Source organism: Phycodurus eques, chromosome 15 (assembly GCF_024500275.1).
Source record: "Phycodurus eques isolate BA_2022a chromosome 15, UOR_Pequ_1.1, whole genome shotgun sequence".
Taxonomy (NCBI): Eukaryota; Metazoa; Chordata; class Actinopteri; order Syngnathiformes; family Syngnathidae; genus Phycodurus; species Phycodurus eques.
In genome coordinates this window covers 9,623,547-9,641,697 of record NC_084539.1, presented here as the reverse complement: position 1 = coordinate 9,641,697, position 18,151 = coordinate 9,623,547, and the positions used below count along the sequence as shown (strand labels likewise).

At 41.6% G+C, this 18,151-nt stretch overlaps 2 protein-coding genes across 7 annotated transcripts; both read left to right on the top strand.

Annotated features, from left to right (window-relative positions):
* Positions 1-846: 846 nt before the first annotated feature.
* On the top strand, positions 847-6,466 carry LOC133413660 (gastrula zinc finger protein XlCGF57.1-like). 3 transcript variants are annotated; one of them, XM_061698307.1, is made up of 2 exons: positions 847-1,272; positions 4,666-6,466. In XM_061698307.1, exons 1-2 carry the CDS (start codon positions 1,155-1,157, stop codon positions 6,225-6,227), a joined length of 1,680 nt encoding a protein of 559 aa, XP_061554291.1. In that variant the 5' UTR covers positions 847-1,154; the 3' UTR covers positions 6,228-6,466. The 3 variants fall into 3 exon arrangements, with proteins under 3 accessions (XP_061554291.1, XP_061554290.1, XP_061554292.1); XM_061698306.1 differs by having other exon boundaries at positions 4,663-6,466; XM_061698308.1 differs by lacking the exon at positions 847-1,272 and adding an exon at positions 4,035-4,115.
* Positions 6,467-8,252: 1,786 nt separating this feature from the next.
* Positions 8,253-17,320, top strand: LOC133413661 (oocyte zinc finger protein XlCOF6-like). Of its 4 annotated transcripts, XM_061698311.1 has the most exons (4): positions 8,253-8,762; positions 11,093-12,264; positions 12,687-12,951; positions 15,026-17,320. In XM_061698311.1, exon 4 carries the CDS (start codon positions 15,371-15,373, stop codon positions 17,042-17,044), a length of 1,674 nt encoding a protein of 557 aa, XP_061554295.1. In that variant the 5' UTR covers positions 8,253-8,762; positions 11,093-12,264; positions 12,687-12,951; positions 15,026-15,370; the 3' UTR covers positions 17,045-17,320. The 4 variants fall into 4 exon arrangements, with proteins under 4 accessions (XP_061554295.1, XP_061554293.1, XP_061554294.1 ...); XM_061698309.1 differs by lacking the exon at positions 11,093-12,264; XM_061698310.1 differs by lacking the exons at positions 11,093-12,264; positions 12,687-12,951.
* Positions 17,321-18,151: the final 831 nt, after the last annotated feature.

Genomic DNA, 18,151 nt, shown 5'->3' with positions numbered 1-18,151 from the left:
ATCAACTGTGGGACCAATTATTAGAAAATGGAAGACATACAAAACCACTGATAATCTCCTTCAATCTGGGGCTCCATGAATGATCACAAGAACGGTGAGCGAAAATCCCAGAACCACACGGGGGAACCTAGTGAATGACCTGTAGAGAGCTGGGACCAAAGTAACAAAGGCTACCATCAGTAACACACTACGCCACCAGGGACTCAAGTTTTGGAGTGCCAGATGTGCCCCCCTCCCCGCTTAAGCCAGTACATATCCGGGCCCATCTGAAATTGGCTAGAGATTATTTGGATGATCCAGAAGAGGATTGGGAGAATGTCATCTGGTCAGATGAAACCAACATAGAACTTTTTGGTAAAAACTCAACTTATTGTGTTTGGAGGAGAAAGAATGCTGAGTTGCATCCAAAGAACTGTGAAGCATGGGGGTGGAAACATCATGCTTTGGGGCTGTTTTTCTGCAAAGGGACCAGGACGACTGATCCGTGTAAAGGAAAGTGAATGGGGCCATGTATTGTGAGATTTTGAGTGAAAACCTCCTTCCATCAGCAAGGACATTGAAGATTTGTGGCTGTCTTTCAGCATGACAATGATTCCAAACACACCTCGTGGGCAACGAAGGAGTGGCTTCATAAGAAACGCACAACATTAAAACGCGTGTGTAAATCACGGCTATATTTGTAGAAATAAATCTGAGACAAATCTCTCCCCATACAAAACATGGTTCAAAGTCTTCTCGGTGTAAGTTGAAGTTTTTCCAGCCATTTCAGGCGTGCCTGCGTGTCGATTCGTATGTTTAGTGGCGCGATGTTTTGTCCAACCAGGCTTTCCGTACATGTTCTGCTGCAGACTTATTTCCGCATACGTTTTTTACGTAACCACGCGGGCTTCACCATCTTCCTGAATTATTACCGAATTAACGATCTGAAACCTTGACACAGGACGTCAATCACTACTTTACGGCACTAAAACATCATTCTTCAAATGTTCATGTCCGGTTAAACTCGTCTCGGTGCGCGTTGAAGCTTCTCGGCCTAACTTAGCTTGGCCTAGCTTAGTTTGCTAGCCGCTAACAAAGAGACGCGTTTGTGAGCCACAACATCGCTAAGCAGAGATCAAGTGTGAGCGAAAAGGTGTTGTGATTGTCGCGTGAAAATGTGTACAAGAAGGACGGCAGATTACGAGGAAGAACTTTGTGGAGCAAAAGAGGAGCTGGGGCGACAACGTCAACAACCGGGCGCTGATCTCAAGCTTCAGCAGCCTCGAGGAGCAGGTTCGTTCACTTGTGGTTATGTAACAAAAATCTTCAAAATAGACGACGTCATTGGATAGAGGAGTGACACACGAATAAAATGAGCACTCGTTTGTAAGAATCAGATGACTAAGGATTTTATGTCGCACATCGGCCCAATATTCTTGCCCAGAGATAAAATGAAATTAGTGACCGAAACTTTGACTCTTGGGTCGAAAGATATCCCTATGTTAGGGGTATTACTTGAAAATGAGATCTTTGAACAGGCCGTTTTCCGATGTTTCAATGGCGTCCGCGCGAGTCGTCTCATTTACAGAGAGCGAGCGCATCGTCGGAACTTACTTCAAACTTCACAGAAAACAAGAGTCATGAATTCAGTCAGAAAAAAGTTCTGGCAGCCATGCAGAAAGTCATCATAACACCGTGGGATGTGCGAGTACCGATACCAGAACTCAGTATTGGGCCGGTGCCCGTCTTATTTCAATGTATCAGGTACTTGTTGTTAAGACTGCCGATATCAGCCGCCGACATTTAAGGAGCCCTCTTGTGGCCGTTCTAATATCAGGAAGTAAATGACATGAATTGTATCCGTCTCCACCCTCTCATATACCCATTAAGATGCAATGTCTGTATATGTTTATAAGCTTTGCAGTAATGCTTTGAGTACATTAGTATGTTGCTACCGCAATGTGTTTGTTTGTTAACTCAGTGGTCTTATAATGACTTTATGCATGGCAGTATTTCATGCCTATATTTACACATTTACCTGCTATCATCGACTCAGAGTAAGAGATTATTATTGTTCAGTGCATTAAGGTATAAGTTTGATGTTCAAGTTAAATGCACAGTAAAAAAAAAAAAAAAAAAAAGAACAGTAGCACAGATCAAAGAAAAAACGAAAAATGGTAAATCATCAGGGCTGCAACAACAAATGGATGAAAATCTATAATTCAAAGTGTTGGCAATGAATTTCATTATCAAATCCGTTGTGTGTTGCGATGATTACGTCAGTCACTCGATGTGTTGCACACAGCAGTGGACCCAGAGGCTTCACTCATGGACATGACATTTGCATCTCTAAACCAATCAATACGCTGAATTTGGATGATTTCAGCACGGCTGGTTAATGATTGGATCCTGATTAACTAAGTTTTTAAATAAAGGGATGGAAATAAACAAAAAAGTTTTTAATCCAATTCATCGAAAAAAAATAATCAACCGATTATTCAATTTAGTAAAATAATCGTGTGTTGCAGCCCTTCTTGTATGCACTTATGTTTTGTTACAGTTTCACACTGTGGTTCAGTAACTTTGTAAAAGAAGTTCCAGCTCCAACCGGATTTATTGAACTCTGTTTTTAACTGACTGAATAACCTAACCCCTGGTGAGACCGGAACCAGTTAGAAAAAAAAACCCAAAGGTCTTTGTTCACAATGATCTGTGATTGTGTTTATTTTAATATGTATCAAAAGTACTAGTGGTATCTGTGAGTACTAAAAGGGGTAAATACTTTTTTTCCAGGATTGGTGGCTGCTATCAGCAGCCTTCATGAGCAGCTCGTAAAAGGGCTGAAAGAACAACCAGATAATAATTTAGTAACGTAAAATAATAGTGTATTTCAAAAATAGAAATAAAAAAATAATAAATAAATACAGTCATTATGGCTAAACATGTACCAGTGTTTGTAACTATGACTTTATTGTCTAGACTACCAAACCTGAATATATTTGTCTGGAAGGGGAAAAGAAATCCTCATTATTCTGGCATTTAGCAAATAATAATTTTAGTAATCCTAACAGGAAACGTTCAATCCGATTTTCTGTATCTTTTATCTAAAAACGTTTCTTTTATCACTGTTCCTGCTATCACTGTTCCTGCTGTGCGTGCCTTGGCCTTGGCCTTTTAAGGGCAGTGTGGTGCGGTGCATGTATGGGGATACATTCTTACCAGGAAGTCATTATAGAACTTTATTAATCCAAAATTTTTCAGAGATAAGGAAAAATATATACTGGTGAGAACGGGTTACTACGCCGTTTGTGTATGAATATTCGTTATTTGAAGGCAAATCCCTCCCGTGATCTAATGATAATTTTAGCTAGCCCGTCTGGTTCCAATTGAGTGTTAGCTGGGCATTAAGTTGCCGATCTTAACAACGAAGTGTGTCCTGTCTTTAAATATACAATGTGTGTAATTCCTTATATTGCGCATTTAGTTTTAATGTAAACTACAAAACATTAATGTAAACTGTCAAACATCTTGAAGCAGGCTCAGGGAGGGCACAAGAAACGTCACACGCTTTCTGCAAGCAACTCCAAGGCATGGCTGACATCGATTTCTCTGCCCTCAGATATGCGTTTTGCTCACCGCGTCTCATGTTTATCAAGGTATTTTGCAATATCTATCTTTATCATTTTATTCTCACCTAGCCCTAATTCAGACATATTTTGACGGACCGTTGTAGCCACTAAACAGCGATACTGAGACGCCAACCTCGTCCGTGGTGGTACCTTCAAGATTTATCCAGAGAAGCGTGTGGTGGCCACGGTGTTTTGGGAGTTTTGTTTCAGTGACAAAAAACTAAATGCTTTTTTGGGCCATTTCATGCCGAAAATTCGGTTCATCACTAATTGAAATATCGTCCCGACAGATAAGATGTCATCAACAACAGTTATTGTGACTGGTTGGTAAAGTCCAAATCTATACCGTCATCCAAATTGATACCATCGCCGAATATACTGTTTGTACCGCGCACCCCTAGCAACAATCTACACAATCAGGTGTGTCCATAACATCTGGGATTAACAATTATTCTGCTCGAGCTGACTGACTTTAACAGGGCTGCTGTTAGATTTGCCATTTGATGAGTGAGTGTGTTTATGATGAACTTCTGCCTACACACACACATGCAATAGTCTTCTACCTGTTTTTGTGCATGTTATTATTTTTACACTTTTTCATGTTATTTTTATTTAACATACGCTGACCAAAACTATAAACGCAACACTTTTGTTTTTACTTCCATTTTTCGTGAGCTAGACTCCAAGATCTAAAACGTTTTCCACATACACAAAATGCCATTTCCCTCAAATATTGTTCACAAATATAATAAAATAATACACAATAAACGGCCACTCTGAAATGTGCTGTTTCATCACACAGATGTCGCAAGTTCTGAGGGAGCATGCAAATGGGATGCTGACTGCAGGAATGTCCACCAGAGCTGTTGCCCGTGAATTGAATGTTCATTTCTCTCTTAGATCTTTTGAGTCCAGCTCACAAAAAATAGGAGAAAAAACAGTATTGCGTTGATGTTTTTGTTCAGTGTAAATCTGAACTATTCCATTGCTCATGTGGCTTATCTTGAATGATTTCAGTACCTTAAATATAAATAAATAAAGAATTCTTGTCTAGCAGATGTCAGTGGGGATCGTAATCCTGAATGGCAGGAGCCAGAGCGCCGCCACATTAAGGAGGAGGTGGAGGACGAAGAGCCCCAGTTCGTGAAAGAAGAGGAGACGGACTCCGCCCACATTAAAGAGGAGGAAGAGTTCCCGCACATTCAAGAGGAGGTGGATACCACCAAGTTGCCATTGACTGGTGTCTCTTTGAAGAGTGAAGATGAAGGTCAAAGTGAGGACGATTGGGGCGTGGAGCCTCCAAGCAGTAGCTCAAGTCAACACATGACAACAGAATGGGATGGAGACTACTTTGGAGGATCACAAGCAGACAGCCGCTTAGCTCCACTATCAGATAGTAACGACACAATGTCACACTCTCCTGACACTGATGATGATGATGATGATGAAGAACAGTCTGAAGGCCATAAGCCATCTCACACTGACAACAAACGCTGGGAATGTTCTCTGTGTAGGAAAACATTTGCTTATAAGTGTGTTTTGAAGCGACACATGAAAATACACACTGGAGAGAAACCTTTTTCCTGCTTAGTTTGTGGTAAACGATTCTCTCAAACGACCCACTTGGCAACACACACAAGGACACACACTGGAGAGAAACCCTTTTCCTGCTCAGTTTGTGGTAAAAGATTCTCTCAAACAACCCATTTGACAACACACACAAGAACACACACAGGTGAAAAGGGGTTTTCCTGTTCAGTCTGTGGTCAAAGATTTACACGAAGAGCCAATATGACAGCACACACAAGAACCCACAACCTCTTTGCTCCACTATCACATAATGACGACACAGCATCACACACTCATAACATTAATGAAGAAGATGAACTGTCTGAAAGTGATACGACACGTCACACTGACAACAAATCCTGGGAGTGTTCTCAGTGTGGGAAAACGTTTCCTTGTAAGAGCAGTTTGACTAAACACACAAGAACACACACTGGGGAGAAACCTTATATCTGCTCAGTTTGTGGTAAAAGATTCTCTCAAACAACCCATTTGGCTACACACACAAGAACACACACTGGAGAGAAACCTTTTGCCTGCTCAATTTGTGGTAAAAGATACTTTCAAGGAAGTCATTTAACAACACACACAAGAACGCACACTGGAGAAAAACCTTTTGTTTGCTCAGTCTGTGGACTCCGATTCTCTGAAAAGGGAAACCTAATAATACACACAAGAACACACTCTGGTGAGAAATCTTTTGCCTGTTCAGTTTGTGGTCAAACATTCTCGAGAAAGGAAAGCTTAAAAACACACACAAGAACCCACACTGGTGAGAAACCTTTCACATGCTCAGATTGTGGTAAAATATTCTCTCGAAAGGGAATTTTAAGAATACACAGAAGAACCCACACTGGGGAAAAACCTTTTACTTGCTCAGTTTGTGGTCAAAGATTCTCTCAGAAGGGAAGCTTAAAACAACACACTAGAACCCACACTGGTGAAAAGCCTTTTGCCTGTTCAGTTTGTGGTCAAAGATTCTCTCAGAAGGGTCAGGTTAAGAGACACAAGTGTGCTGGTGAGAATAGAAGTGGTCAATTAAGCTTGAAATGAAATCTTCAATATTGAAATTAGTTACTATGAATCTGATTTTGAACAATGTAGCTTCTTGTATTCTATGTACCTCCTTAAAAGGGAACTACACACAAGATGTCAAAACTGTTATAGTCGGTACGTAATTCCAAAGGAGACCCGGGAGCTGCCCAGCCAGCTTCATAAGGAAAAAATCCTGACTGAATTCCTTCTTCCCGGTTCTTTTAATGTTTGACCGGTGATCTCATCCCCGAATAAAACCCTGGTACACTATACTTGTCTTTGAGTATTTATCAATTACAAAAGGCTTTGGTCAAGTAGAAGCATACATCGCTGGACTCTCTTCCTTCTCTCGTGGGATCTGGAAGATGAGTGAGTCTTCTTTTCAGGTAACAATTCCCTCAACAGCCGCTTACCAAACCGGTTCTTGCCTGTTTTCAGTCTGAATGTTATCAGTATGTCTGTAGTGTGTGTGTGTGTTTATAACATAGTGTGGTCAGTTTTAACAAACAAAGGCTAGTGTGTCCTAGAGACCTGTAAGCGGCAGCATAGAAATATACCTTCTAATTTTAAATATCTACTGCTTTGTTTTAAATATTTAATATCTTTCTGTTTCATGCCTAGAAAGAGTACCACAGATGCATTATTTGCCTTGAGGATGTTGATGGGAAAGTACAGAGAAGGTCAGAAGGAGCTACATTGTGTCTTTGTAGATCTAGAGAAAGCCTATGACAGAGTACCCAGAGAGGAACTGTGGTACTGCATGCGGAAGTCTGGAGTGGCAGAAAAGTATGTTAGAATAATACAGGACATGTACGAGGGCAGCAGAACAGCGGTGAGGTGTGCTGTAGGTGTGACAAACGAATTAAAGGTGGAGGTGGGACTGCATCAGGGATCAGCCCTGAGCCCCTTCCTGTTCGCAGTGGTGATGGAGAGGCTGACAGATGAGGTTAGACTGGAATCACCGTGGACCATGATGTTTGTTTGTGATGACATTGTGATCTGCAGTGAAAGCAGGGAGCAGGTGGAGGAACAGTTAGAAAGATGGAGGCATGCACTGGAAAGCAGAGGAATGAAGATTGGCCGAAGTAAAACAGAATATATGTACATGAATGAGAGGGGTGGAGGGGGAACAGTGCGGTTGGAACGGGTGGAGGAAGGTATCAGGTGTGTTATGTAGAGTCTCTGCTAGGATGAAGGGCAAAGTTTATAAAACAGTGGTGAGGCCAGCCGTGATGTACGGCTCAGAGACAGTGGCACTGAAGAGACAACAGGAAGCAGAGCTTGAGGTGACGGAAATGAAGATGTTGAGGTTCTCTCTAGGAGTGACAAGGTTGGATAAAATTAGAACTAAACTCATCAGAGGGACAACCAAGGTTGGATGTTTTGGAGACAAGGTTAGAGAGAGCAGAGTTTGATGGTTTGGACACATCCAGAGGAGAAATAGTGAGTATGTCGGTAGAAGGATGATGAGGATGGAGCTGCCAGGCAAGAGAGCTAGAGGAAGACCAAAGAGATGGTTGATGGATGTTGTGAGGGAAAACATAAGGGCAGTTGGTGTTCGAGAGGAGGATGCAGGAGATAGGATTACATGGAAAAGGATGACGCGCTGTGGCGACCCCTTAAGGGACAAGCCTAAAGGGAAAGAAGAAGAAGGTACAGGTTTGTGTGACTGTGGTGTAGAGGAGGAGAGTGCTGAACGTGTTATTTGTACTGTCAAAGTAGAGTAAATAAGTAGAGGGAGGCTGTAAGAGATGAGTTGAAGAAAAGTGGGGTTCCAGTATTTCATCTTAGAAATGTACTGAACACTGAAGAAAGTAAGATCCAAGCATTGTTTCAGTTTTTAAATGAAACAGGTTTGATAAAGACAATCTACTAAAGTTTATTTGTCTTTTATGTATTTATTTTGCCCCCTAGTATTATACTATAGATCCACACTTCAGCACAGTAGATGGCGGTAATGCATCTTGTGCGTTTGATGCCACCCGCCAACGAAGAATTGAAGAAGAAACGAAGCCATTGATTCCACCCGCCGAAGAAGAAGCAGAAGAAGAAGAAAGAACAACACGAAGAAGAAGAAAAGAAGAACAACAAGAAGGAGGAGAAGAAGAACAAGAAGAAAGAAGAAGATCGAACGAATTGCCTGCAGTTGCCGCTGTAGCAGAATAGGGAAGGACCACGCGCTTTGCATCTTTCCGAATTAGTACCGAACGCATTTAAGCCTGTTCGCATCAGGACGACCAACACTACTTGAATGGACTAAAACGGCATTCATTGCCAGGTCCCAGTCGTCTCGGTCCACGTCGAAGTTTCTTGGCCTAGTTTAGTTTAGCTTAGCTTGCTGGCCACGCACAAAGAGACGCGTTTATGATCAACGCATCGCAAAGCGGAGAACAAGTCTGAGCCAAAAGTCTTGTGATTATCGTGTGAAAATGTGTGCAAGAAGGACAGCAGACGACCAGGAGGACGTTTGTGGGACAAAAGAGGAGAGCGGGCGACAACTTCAACTGCCTGACGTTGTTTTCGAGAAGCCTCGAGTTGGGCTACGCACGGCAGGTTTGTGCACGTCAATGTTCACACTGCGGGCAAATCCAATTTTGGGGGAGCAATGTGACACGTATCAGATATTTTGTCGTTTAGTTCAACAACACAATTCCATTTTCTTTTTTTCCATATCCGACCCGGGACGTACTGGGCCCAAAATTCAGCCCTGGAATTTAAATGAAGAGGTCACAACTAAAACACGCGCACACCATTTTGGAGGGTTTACGCTTTCTTATGTCAGAGTTATCCTGCTCATTTGTTCACATATCATATAGAAGTGTAAACCTCCAAGTCTCAAACACCGCAATTGTTTTAAAAATCCGATTATTGCAGCCACTTTAACAGTTTGGTGGAAAAGTCTAGAAACCACGCAATCTCAGTCAGTACCATATCATTCCTTCCCAATCTGGCACAATCCCGATTTTTGAGAAGAACAAAATACCCCTTTACTACATCATATGGGAACAAAGTGGAATTGACCACCTACATCAAAAATGTAAAAAAATAAAATAAAATGTAATGCATTCATGTCACGTGAAAGCGTATTCCAAGAATTTCAAATGAGAGGTAGTAACTTCTTTCAATACTGCAAAGTAAGAACAACAATCTTAGAGATTCTGAGCACGCATGAATACTTTAGAACTACCAGTTTTTGTTAAAAATAAAAAAGTAGTAGAACTACTCTCACAAAATACAAAACTCATTTCAAAAGTATACAAATTAATCTCAAGTGCTAATTTAATACCCTTACCAGTCGCAAAGCGGGAAAAAGACCACTCAGTGTCTACTGACATTGATACCAGTGTGCAAATCTGCAGAAATGCATTCTCAATGACAAAAAAACCCCAGTAATTTACAGCTAATCCAGTTCAAAGTACTCCATAGATCAAATGTTACGCAATATACTATGCATAAAATGCGCTGTTCAAAATCAAACATATGCACTCATTATACTGAAAATGCTCCAGACACTTATTTGCATGCTCTTTGGCATTGTACACCCGTACAGCGCTTCTGGTCTGTAGTTACACAAAAACCTTCCTCAGTTTTGAATTGTAGGATTGCAGTTTCTCCTAATCTTTGTCTATTGGGTGATTTTAAAAGGTATAGATCTTGCAAATAAACATGCTCAACTAATGCTTGCAATTCTAGCAATCGCTAAATAAACAATAATGTTAAACCAGAAAGATGAACAAACTGTCCCCATTAAGGGGTGGTTGTGGTTGGCTGGTGGGTGTGGCATTGGGTCCCTGCTCCAGGGTCCAGCTCTTTCAAATAAAATACTGAACTACTGCTGTCATAATTTACTGTACCGGCATTTCAAAACGAAAATTTGCACTGCTGTTGACTCAACTATTTTAACATTGATGAATATGTCAATTTTAGAACACGTGAAAACTTTTTGCTTCAAGATTATCGTTCTTTTTTTAATTTTTATTTGTATTTTTTATTTTTTTAAACTACAATTATATGTCAAAGGTTCTCACGGATTTCTGCTGGTTGCGCGATGGCTGTGTGCTTGCGGGTAGAGTAGCCCAAAGTTTTACTCAACTAAGACTACGATCATATGACTCAAGTAAAATGTACTCCTCAAAGTAATTGTTTGATCGAGATGAATATAATTAATAAAATCAATTTATGGTCGATACTTTGCGGATTTCGTCTGGAACCTCGAGCGAGAGTTGTTGTGACAGGGGGTGTTATTTTGAGCTCTGTGCTGACTGTGACGCTAAGCTAGGGAGGTCGAAGTCATCAGCGCATTCACTGTGTGGATACGGCAAGAAAACCAAACGACCAACGAGGCTGGTACATTGTGCTACATAAGGTGTAAAACAGCGTAGAATTACGACAAGGGAAATGGGAGTCCCTTTCACAAAAAACAAAAATCAATATATTCTTTTTTGCTTTAAAAAAAAAATGTGTTTATTGAAAGCATACTCTTTGGCGTTGACAAAACAATCCCCTTCCTAAAAATCAATTGAGGAGTAAGCAAATTGGGGCTTAATTTCAGTGTCCATGGATTGCCTTCTATGGCAAGGTCGACCTCCCAAACATGGCCGCTGTATGGGCACGTATGTTAGTCGGACTGCTTCATTGCGCTAGCGTAGCTACCTATTCATAAGTTGCGAGTAGGGGTGACAGTGTTGATCACATTTGACTTGATTTAACCCCACTCAAGACACAAAGCATAAGGTAGACATATGGGATGATAGTAATAATTCAGCCACGAAAATGCTTCATTTGTGACAGGCGTGTGACGTCACCTTTACAGTCTCAATTAAATGACGTAGTCGAGAAACGACAGTCTCATTTCTCCAAACATTTCAATTTCTCTGTCCTAGCTTAGTTTAGCTTGCTAGCCGCTAACAAAGAGACACGATCGACACATCTCTAAGGAGAGATCAAGTGGGAGCGCAAAGTGTTGTAATTATCGTGTGAAAATGTGGAAAAGAAGGACAGCAGAGTACGAGGAGGAGCTTTGTGGAACAAAAGAGGAGGACGAGCGACAACGTCAACCATTGGACGCTGTTTGCGAGAAGCCTCGCGTTGGGTTACGCACAGCAGGTTTGTTCTCTTCTTACGCTCGCTTGTTTAGTCACGACTTTGATTTTCGGCTACCTTATCCCGTTACACTTAATATCACACGATCCAATAATGTGTTGTGTGGATCCGATGTGTGCCTTGTGTGGACCCAGGGGCGTAGGCCGCATTTCAGAAATTCTGATGCAACACAAAATCGCAAAAAAACTTTTGAATATACAGTCCCGTAATTATATTGGAACTAGTTTTTATTATGAACTCGTAAAGTGGAAAACCTAACACAGAATCAGACTTAAAGCAATGACTTAATAGTCGTACAAAGTGCAAAAAAAAAAAAGCAATTTTCACGAGAGTGTGACCTGTTTTAGAAAGTACAACACACACACATGGTTGAAAGCAGAAGTGTACACTTACAATATAGTAAGACAATTTCATTTTTTTTCTCACAGTTTGACATGGAATAAGACTAGATTTTTCCTATTTTAGTTCAATTAGAATTACCAATTTACTAAATGACAGAACAATGAGCGAATCATTTTTCGACACAATTTTTCAAGTCAGAAATTGATATTTCATTAGTATTTGGTGGCATTCTGCAACGTATTACAATATATATTACAACAGCTGTATTCTGCAATTACGTTGGTTGGTAGAAAAGAGATTCATAAACTCATCCCAGTCCAGAGACTATGCTTGTCTTGATTTGCAAATAGGCACGGTGGCCGACTGGTTAGAGCGTCAGCCTCACAGTTCTGAGGACCCGGGTTCAATCCCCGGCCCCGCCTGTGTGGAGTTTGCATGTTTCTCCCCCGTGCGGTGGAGATGCTTGTGTGTGGCAGGGGCAGCCCTGTGCAACTGTACAGTTGCTCTGCCCTTCCAGACCGCACACTTCTCCCAGCCAGGTCTACCAGTGCTTCCTCCTGTTCGTAGCTGTACTGAATCCGAGCAACAATGGCACAAGACCTAGACAGCTGTGAGTTTCACAGCAATGCACATGCTTCATAGCTCACATAGATGTATGCCGTCCAACAGTCTTTAACTGCAAAGTCTGACCTCTGTTTAATAAATTGTCCGTATCAAGACTAGGAATATTCTCAGTCAGTTTTTCTTTCTCACATTTTATGTAGACCCTGCATAACCTTAACCGTTAGACACATTTCTGAAATTTCGTTTGGAAGCAAAAAAGTATCCATCCATCCATATCACTGCAAAAAGTCTGCAGCATGTCTTGTTGCAAATGTATAGGGTATAAAACTGGGTCCAGTTGGCAGAATGGTGGTGGTTAAGCCTGTGCAGGGTCGGATGAGTAAAGGAGGGTTGCTGTTAATGATTAGAAATTATTTTCACAATTTGCTTCCTCCAAGTTAAATACATCTTTTTGTGTTTTTATGAAAGGAGTTTTGGTTAGCCCTGTCAGTTGTCCGTGTGGATGCGGCGTACAGCAGCTTGGATTCACTTGATTGGCCCCTTCTGACGACCACGGGACTGAGTGCCAACACATCACTTGTGGACTTTGAATTTGGGCGAGTACAGAGGGGAAGTGTACTCTCCTATCAGCAGCCAAAACGTCAAGCACGAAGCAGAGTTGTATCTGAATGCCCCACCTCCTCCATGTCTTCGCATTATTACCCATCAGCTGTCACCAAGAGTGTGTGTTTGGGTATGCACTGAAGAACATCTACATATACAGTACAGGGCTTGTATTTATCTTTTTTAGATGGATATAAATATATATTTATACAGTATATATAAATATCACAGTAGAATAATAGTTTGTCTGATTTATTCATGAACTTTATACAAAATGTCATTGAACGTTTTTATGACAATACAAGAAAATCTAACAATATGCTGTTATGGCTGTGTTCAAATTTGTTCGTCACTGCGCGGCAGATTTTGTTTTTCCAGAACAAGGATGAATGAGTAATAAGCATTTTTATTATTTACAGAAACTGACTTTCGCTTTATGTGCGTTGTGCTTTCTGTTTCATATTGAAGTTTCTGTTTTTCAACATTACTTTGACAAGAGGTTTGTTTTGGTAACAAGCCACTGCAAAAATGTCATTTATGCGTCCAGCAATAAATAATAATCGGCTCCTGGGTGAAGTGCAGAGTGCAGACCTTGGTTGTATGATGGGACAGTGAACTTGTCACGACGAATATTCACAAGCCACCGCTTTCTGAGTTCGACATTGCTGGGAAATCCATCCATCCAGCCATCCATTTTCTGTACCACTTTTATCCTCACTTGGGTCGCGGACGTGCTTGAGCCTATCCCAGCTATCTTTGGGCGAGAGGCGGGGTACACCCTGAACTGGTCGCCAGTCAATCGCAGGGCATATACTGTATAAACAAACAACCATTCGCACTCACCGTCACACCTACCGGCAACTTAGTCTTCAATTAACCTACCATGCATGTTTTTGGGATACGGGAGGAAACAGGAGTACCCAGAGAAAACCCACGCAGGGACGGGGAGAACATGCAAACTCCACAAAGGCAGGGCCGGGACTTGAACCACAGTCCTCAGAACTGTGAGGCGGAGGTACTAACCAACTTCTTAGTAAATTATTGCCCATTAAGACCTTATACTTCCTTTAAACTGTTGGACTATTTGCTTACACAGTTGTTCACAAAATGATGAACCTCACCCCATCCTTGCTTGAACAAGTGAGATTTTCTGGGCTGCTCCTTTTATACCAACTCATGACTGCAGCAATAGTGGATACACAGGTAATGCAAAACTAGCATGCAACAGAAAACATTTGTACAAGAAGTACAGTGAAGTCATCCTTTATTAACAATTATGATTATAGAGTTATGATTAAGTTGTGAAATTTGCTAATTTATACAAAATTAGTTTCATGTGTAACATACTGCAGTGAGTGTCCAACAGTAATGTTCTTGACATAATTTTAAAAAATATGGAAATGAAGACGGCGGCACGGTGGACGACTGGTTAGAGCGTCAGCCTCACAGTTCGGAGGACCCGTGTTCAATCCCCGGCCCCGCCTGTTTGGAGTTTGCATGTTCTCCCTGTGCCTGCGTGGGTTTCCTCCCACATCCCAAAGACATGCATTAATTGGAGACTCTAAATTGCCCGTAGGCATGACTGTGAGTGCGAATGGTTGTTTGTTTGTATGTGCGCTGGGATTGGCTGGCAACCGGTTCAGGGTGTACCCCGCCTCCTGCCCGATGACAGCTGGGATAGGCTCCAGCACGCCCGCGACCCTAGTGAGGAAAAGCGGCTCAGAAAATGAATGGAAGGATGCATGGAAATGAAGACAATTTGTTCTGCAAGACAATTAGTCTGCAAGACAATTAGTCGATGAGCTGAGCCTGTGTCTGTGAGCTGGTATGGCCAAATCTAGATCTTCGCCCCAAAATCAATGCTTTTCCGCTTGCGGAAATCTAAAATGAAGGTAAAGGTACAACTGGAGAAGCCCACTCACAATTGCCTCTGCATATTCACATTTAGAAAGAGAGCAACAGTGTTGATCATAGTTGAGTTAAATTTTAATCCACCTGAAACATAAAGCGTACAGTAGAGTGGACGTGTTGTGAAGGTAGTAAGACACAGAGACGATTGATTTGTTACACTCATCAATGACATGGCGTCATCTTTAATTGTCGTTGACATGAAATGACGTAAACAGAAGCGTGAGGATCAAGGACAGAGAAGGTAGAAAATAAACAAAACAAAACAAAACATTTTGTCCATTTGTGTCTTGCAGACATCAATGAAGATCTTTGTCCTGAGCGGCTAAAGCCAGAATCCCCTCGCATTAAAGAGGAAGTGGAGGATAAAGGATCTTCTCACATTAAAGAGGAAGAGGAGGAGCCAGAGTTTCCCATTGTTAAAGAAGAGGAGTCTGAGCGCCCTCACATTGAGCAACAGCTGCTCTCCCTTCAACCTCACATGAAAAAGGAGAAGGAAGAGCCCTCATACATTAAAAAAAGAGGATGATCTCACCAAGTTACCATTGAGTGGTGTCCCTTTGAAAAGTGGAGATGAAGCTAAAGGTCAAAGTGAGAAGATCAGAGGGGTGGACCCTCCAAGCAGCAGTACAACTGGACACATGACCACAGAAGGTGATGGAGACTACTGTGGAGCATCACAAGCAGAAGGCCTCATCGCTCCACTATCAGATAGTGACAACACATCACACTCTCCTGACACTGATGATGATAGAGAACAGCCTGATGGTGATATGAGATGTCACACTAAAAAAAAACACTGGAAATGTTCTCAGTGCGGGAAAACTTTTCCTTATAAGTCGAATTTGAAACAACACATGAGAATACACACTGGTGAGAAACCTTTTGCCTGCTCAGTTTGTGGTAAAACATTCACTCAAAATACATTTTTAACAATACACACAAGAACACACACTGGGGAGAAACCTTTTTCCTGCTCAGTTTGTGGCCAAAGATTCTCTCAGAAGGGAAACTTGAGAAATCACGCAACAACACAACATGGGGAAAAACCTGCTTGTTCAGTTTGCAGTGAAAAATTAAATGAAAAGGAAACATTAAGAATACACACAAAAACGCACACTAGGGAGAAGCCTTTTTCCTGCTCAATTTGTAGTCACAGATTTTCTAATAAGACAAACTTGAGAAGTCACACAAGAAACCACATTAGGGAGAAACACTTTTCCTGCTCAGTTTGTGATCAAAGATTCTCTCAGAAGAGAAACTTAATACATCACATAAGAACACACACTGGGGAGAAACCTTTTATCTGTTCAGTTTGTGGTCAAAGATTCTCGAGAAAGGAAAGTTTAAGAAGACACACAAGCACACACACGGGAGAAAAACCCTTTGCTTGTTCAGTTTGTGGTAAAAGATATTGTGAAAATGGATTATTAAGAATTCACACAAGAACACACACTGGAGAGAAACCTTTTACTTGTTCAGTTTGTTGTAAAAGATTCTCTGATAAGGGAAGCTTAACAATACACATAAGAACACACACTGGTGAAAAACCTTTTGCCTGCACAGTTTGTGGCCAAAGATTTACTCAGAAAGGGCACTTAAGAAGACATTCGGTAACACACACTTTTGTCTGCGCTGTCTGTCGTAAAAGCTTCTCTCAAAGAAAGAAATTGCCAACACACACAAGAACACACACTGGTGAGAAATATTTTGCCTGTTTACTTTGTGGTCAGAGATTTTCTAAAAGACAGAATTTGACAATACACACTAGAACGCACACTGGTGCGAAACCTTTTGCCTGCTCAGTTTGTGGTCAAAGTTTCAATGAAAAGGGAACCTTAAGACGTCACACAAGAACACACACAGGGGAAAAACCTTTTCCCTGCTCAGTTTGTGGTCAAAGATTCTCTCAGAAGGGAAACTTAATAAAGCACACACGAATGCACACTGGGGAGAAACGTTTTCCCTGTTCAGTTTGTGGCAAAAGATTTACTACAAAGGGATATTTGACAGCCCACAGCGTAACACACACTGGGGAGACACCGTTTGCATGCTCAATTTGTGGCAAAGGCTACGCGCTAAAGGATAGCTTTATTAAACACTCAAGAACACACTCTGGAGAAAAACCTTTTGCCTGCTCAGTTTGTGGTCAAAGATTCTCTCAAAAATGCAATTTGACAACACACACAAGAAGACACACTGAAGAGAGGCCTTTTTCCTGCTCAGTTTGTAGCCAAAGATTCACTTGTCAGGATCAGGCTAAGAGACACAATTGTGCTGGTGAGAATAGCAGAGAGCAAGAAGCTTTAAATTAAAATGTAAATGTTTAAATCTCAAGGCATTTCATCGATTGTTCTATTGTCTTGTATTGTGTATACCTTCTTGCATTTTATGTATCTTCCTATAAAGTCTCCTGTGGAAAAATGTTTAGAATTAGCAGTTATGCTAACGCACTTAGCAATGCATCTGCTTTTTCAATGAGTCAAGGTTCGGTGTCCATCCAGATTTCGGTGCCACCAATATTGAATGGGACTCTCCCACTTGCCACTGTTGTTGGTTGAGACTTAACTTGCTGACCAATAAAGTTTTCTTTGTTCAGTCAGCTTGTATCAGTGAAGTCTTCTTCAGTATCACCCCTCGTTTCCTTGGGGGAAGAGGGATCCGATCTATTCACCACAAAATTGGAACAAGCGGCTTGCTGTCAGTCCTGACCTCGCTCCAGGCCAGCAAAATGCAAGTTGAGTGGTTTTTCACAATTGGGAGTCAGACGAGCCTGCCGAGGGGTTTTGGTTGATAACGGGGCACTTCAAATGAACTGTGGGCAGAACAGACAGATGTTTGTGCTTGGAAGGCAGTGCCATTAGCTCTTTAGAAAGGTGTAAATTAAAACAAGGTGGAGTTAGGTGTCATCCATTTCACAAAAAGAGAAGATAGTTTAAAGGAAGAGAATAAATGTCTAACAAAGAGAATGTGGCAAATGAAGAAAATATGTGAGATGAAGAAAAAATGTTGGAACCAATTAGAACGGTCAGTCGAGTAAGATTAGTGATGCTAAATAACCATGTGTGTCAAATGAAATTTAAGGTCACTTTTAACGGACAAGTTGGTAGTAAATTAGCAGTTGAATAGCCCGAAGATAGCTGGGATAGGCTCCAGCACACCCGCGGCCCTAGTGAGGAGAAGCGGTACGGAAAATGGATGGATGGATAGCACGGTCAGGGATGCGTTCACTGAGCCAAGTTTCAGTAGCAGAGGGCGGCAAAACGTGGAGAGTCTTTGTTGGTCCTTGTGAGAAGAAGAAGCTTGTCCGTTTTGTGGGGCAGAGAGCATAGGTTTGCAAGATGAATTGATGGAAATGGAGATCGAAACCCCCACTGGGGTAGTTTCACCAGTACGCCCTTGCGTTTCCCTCTGTTTCGCCT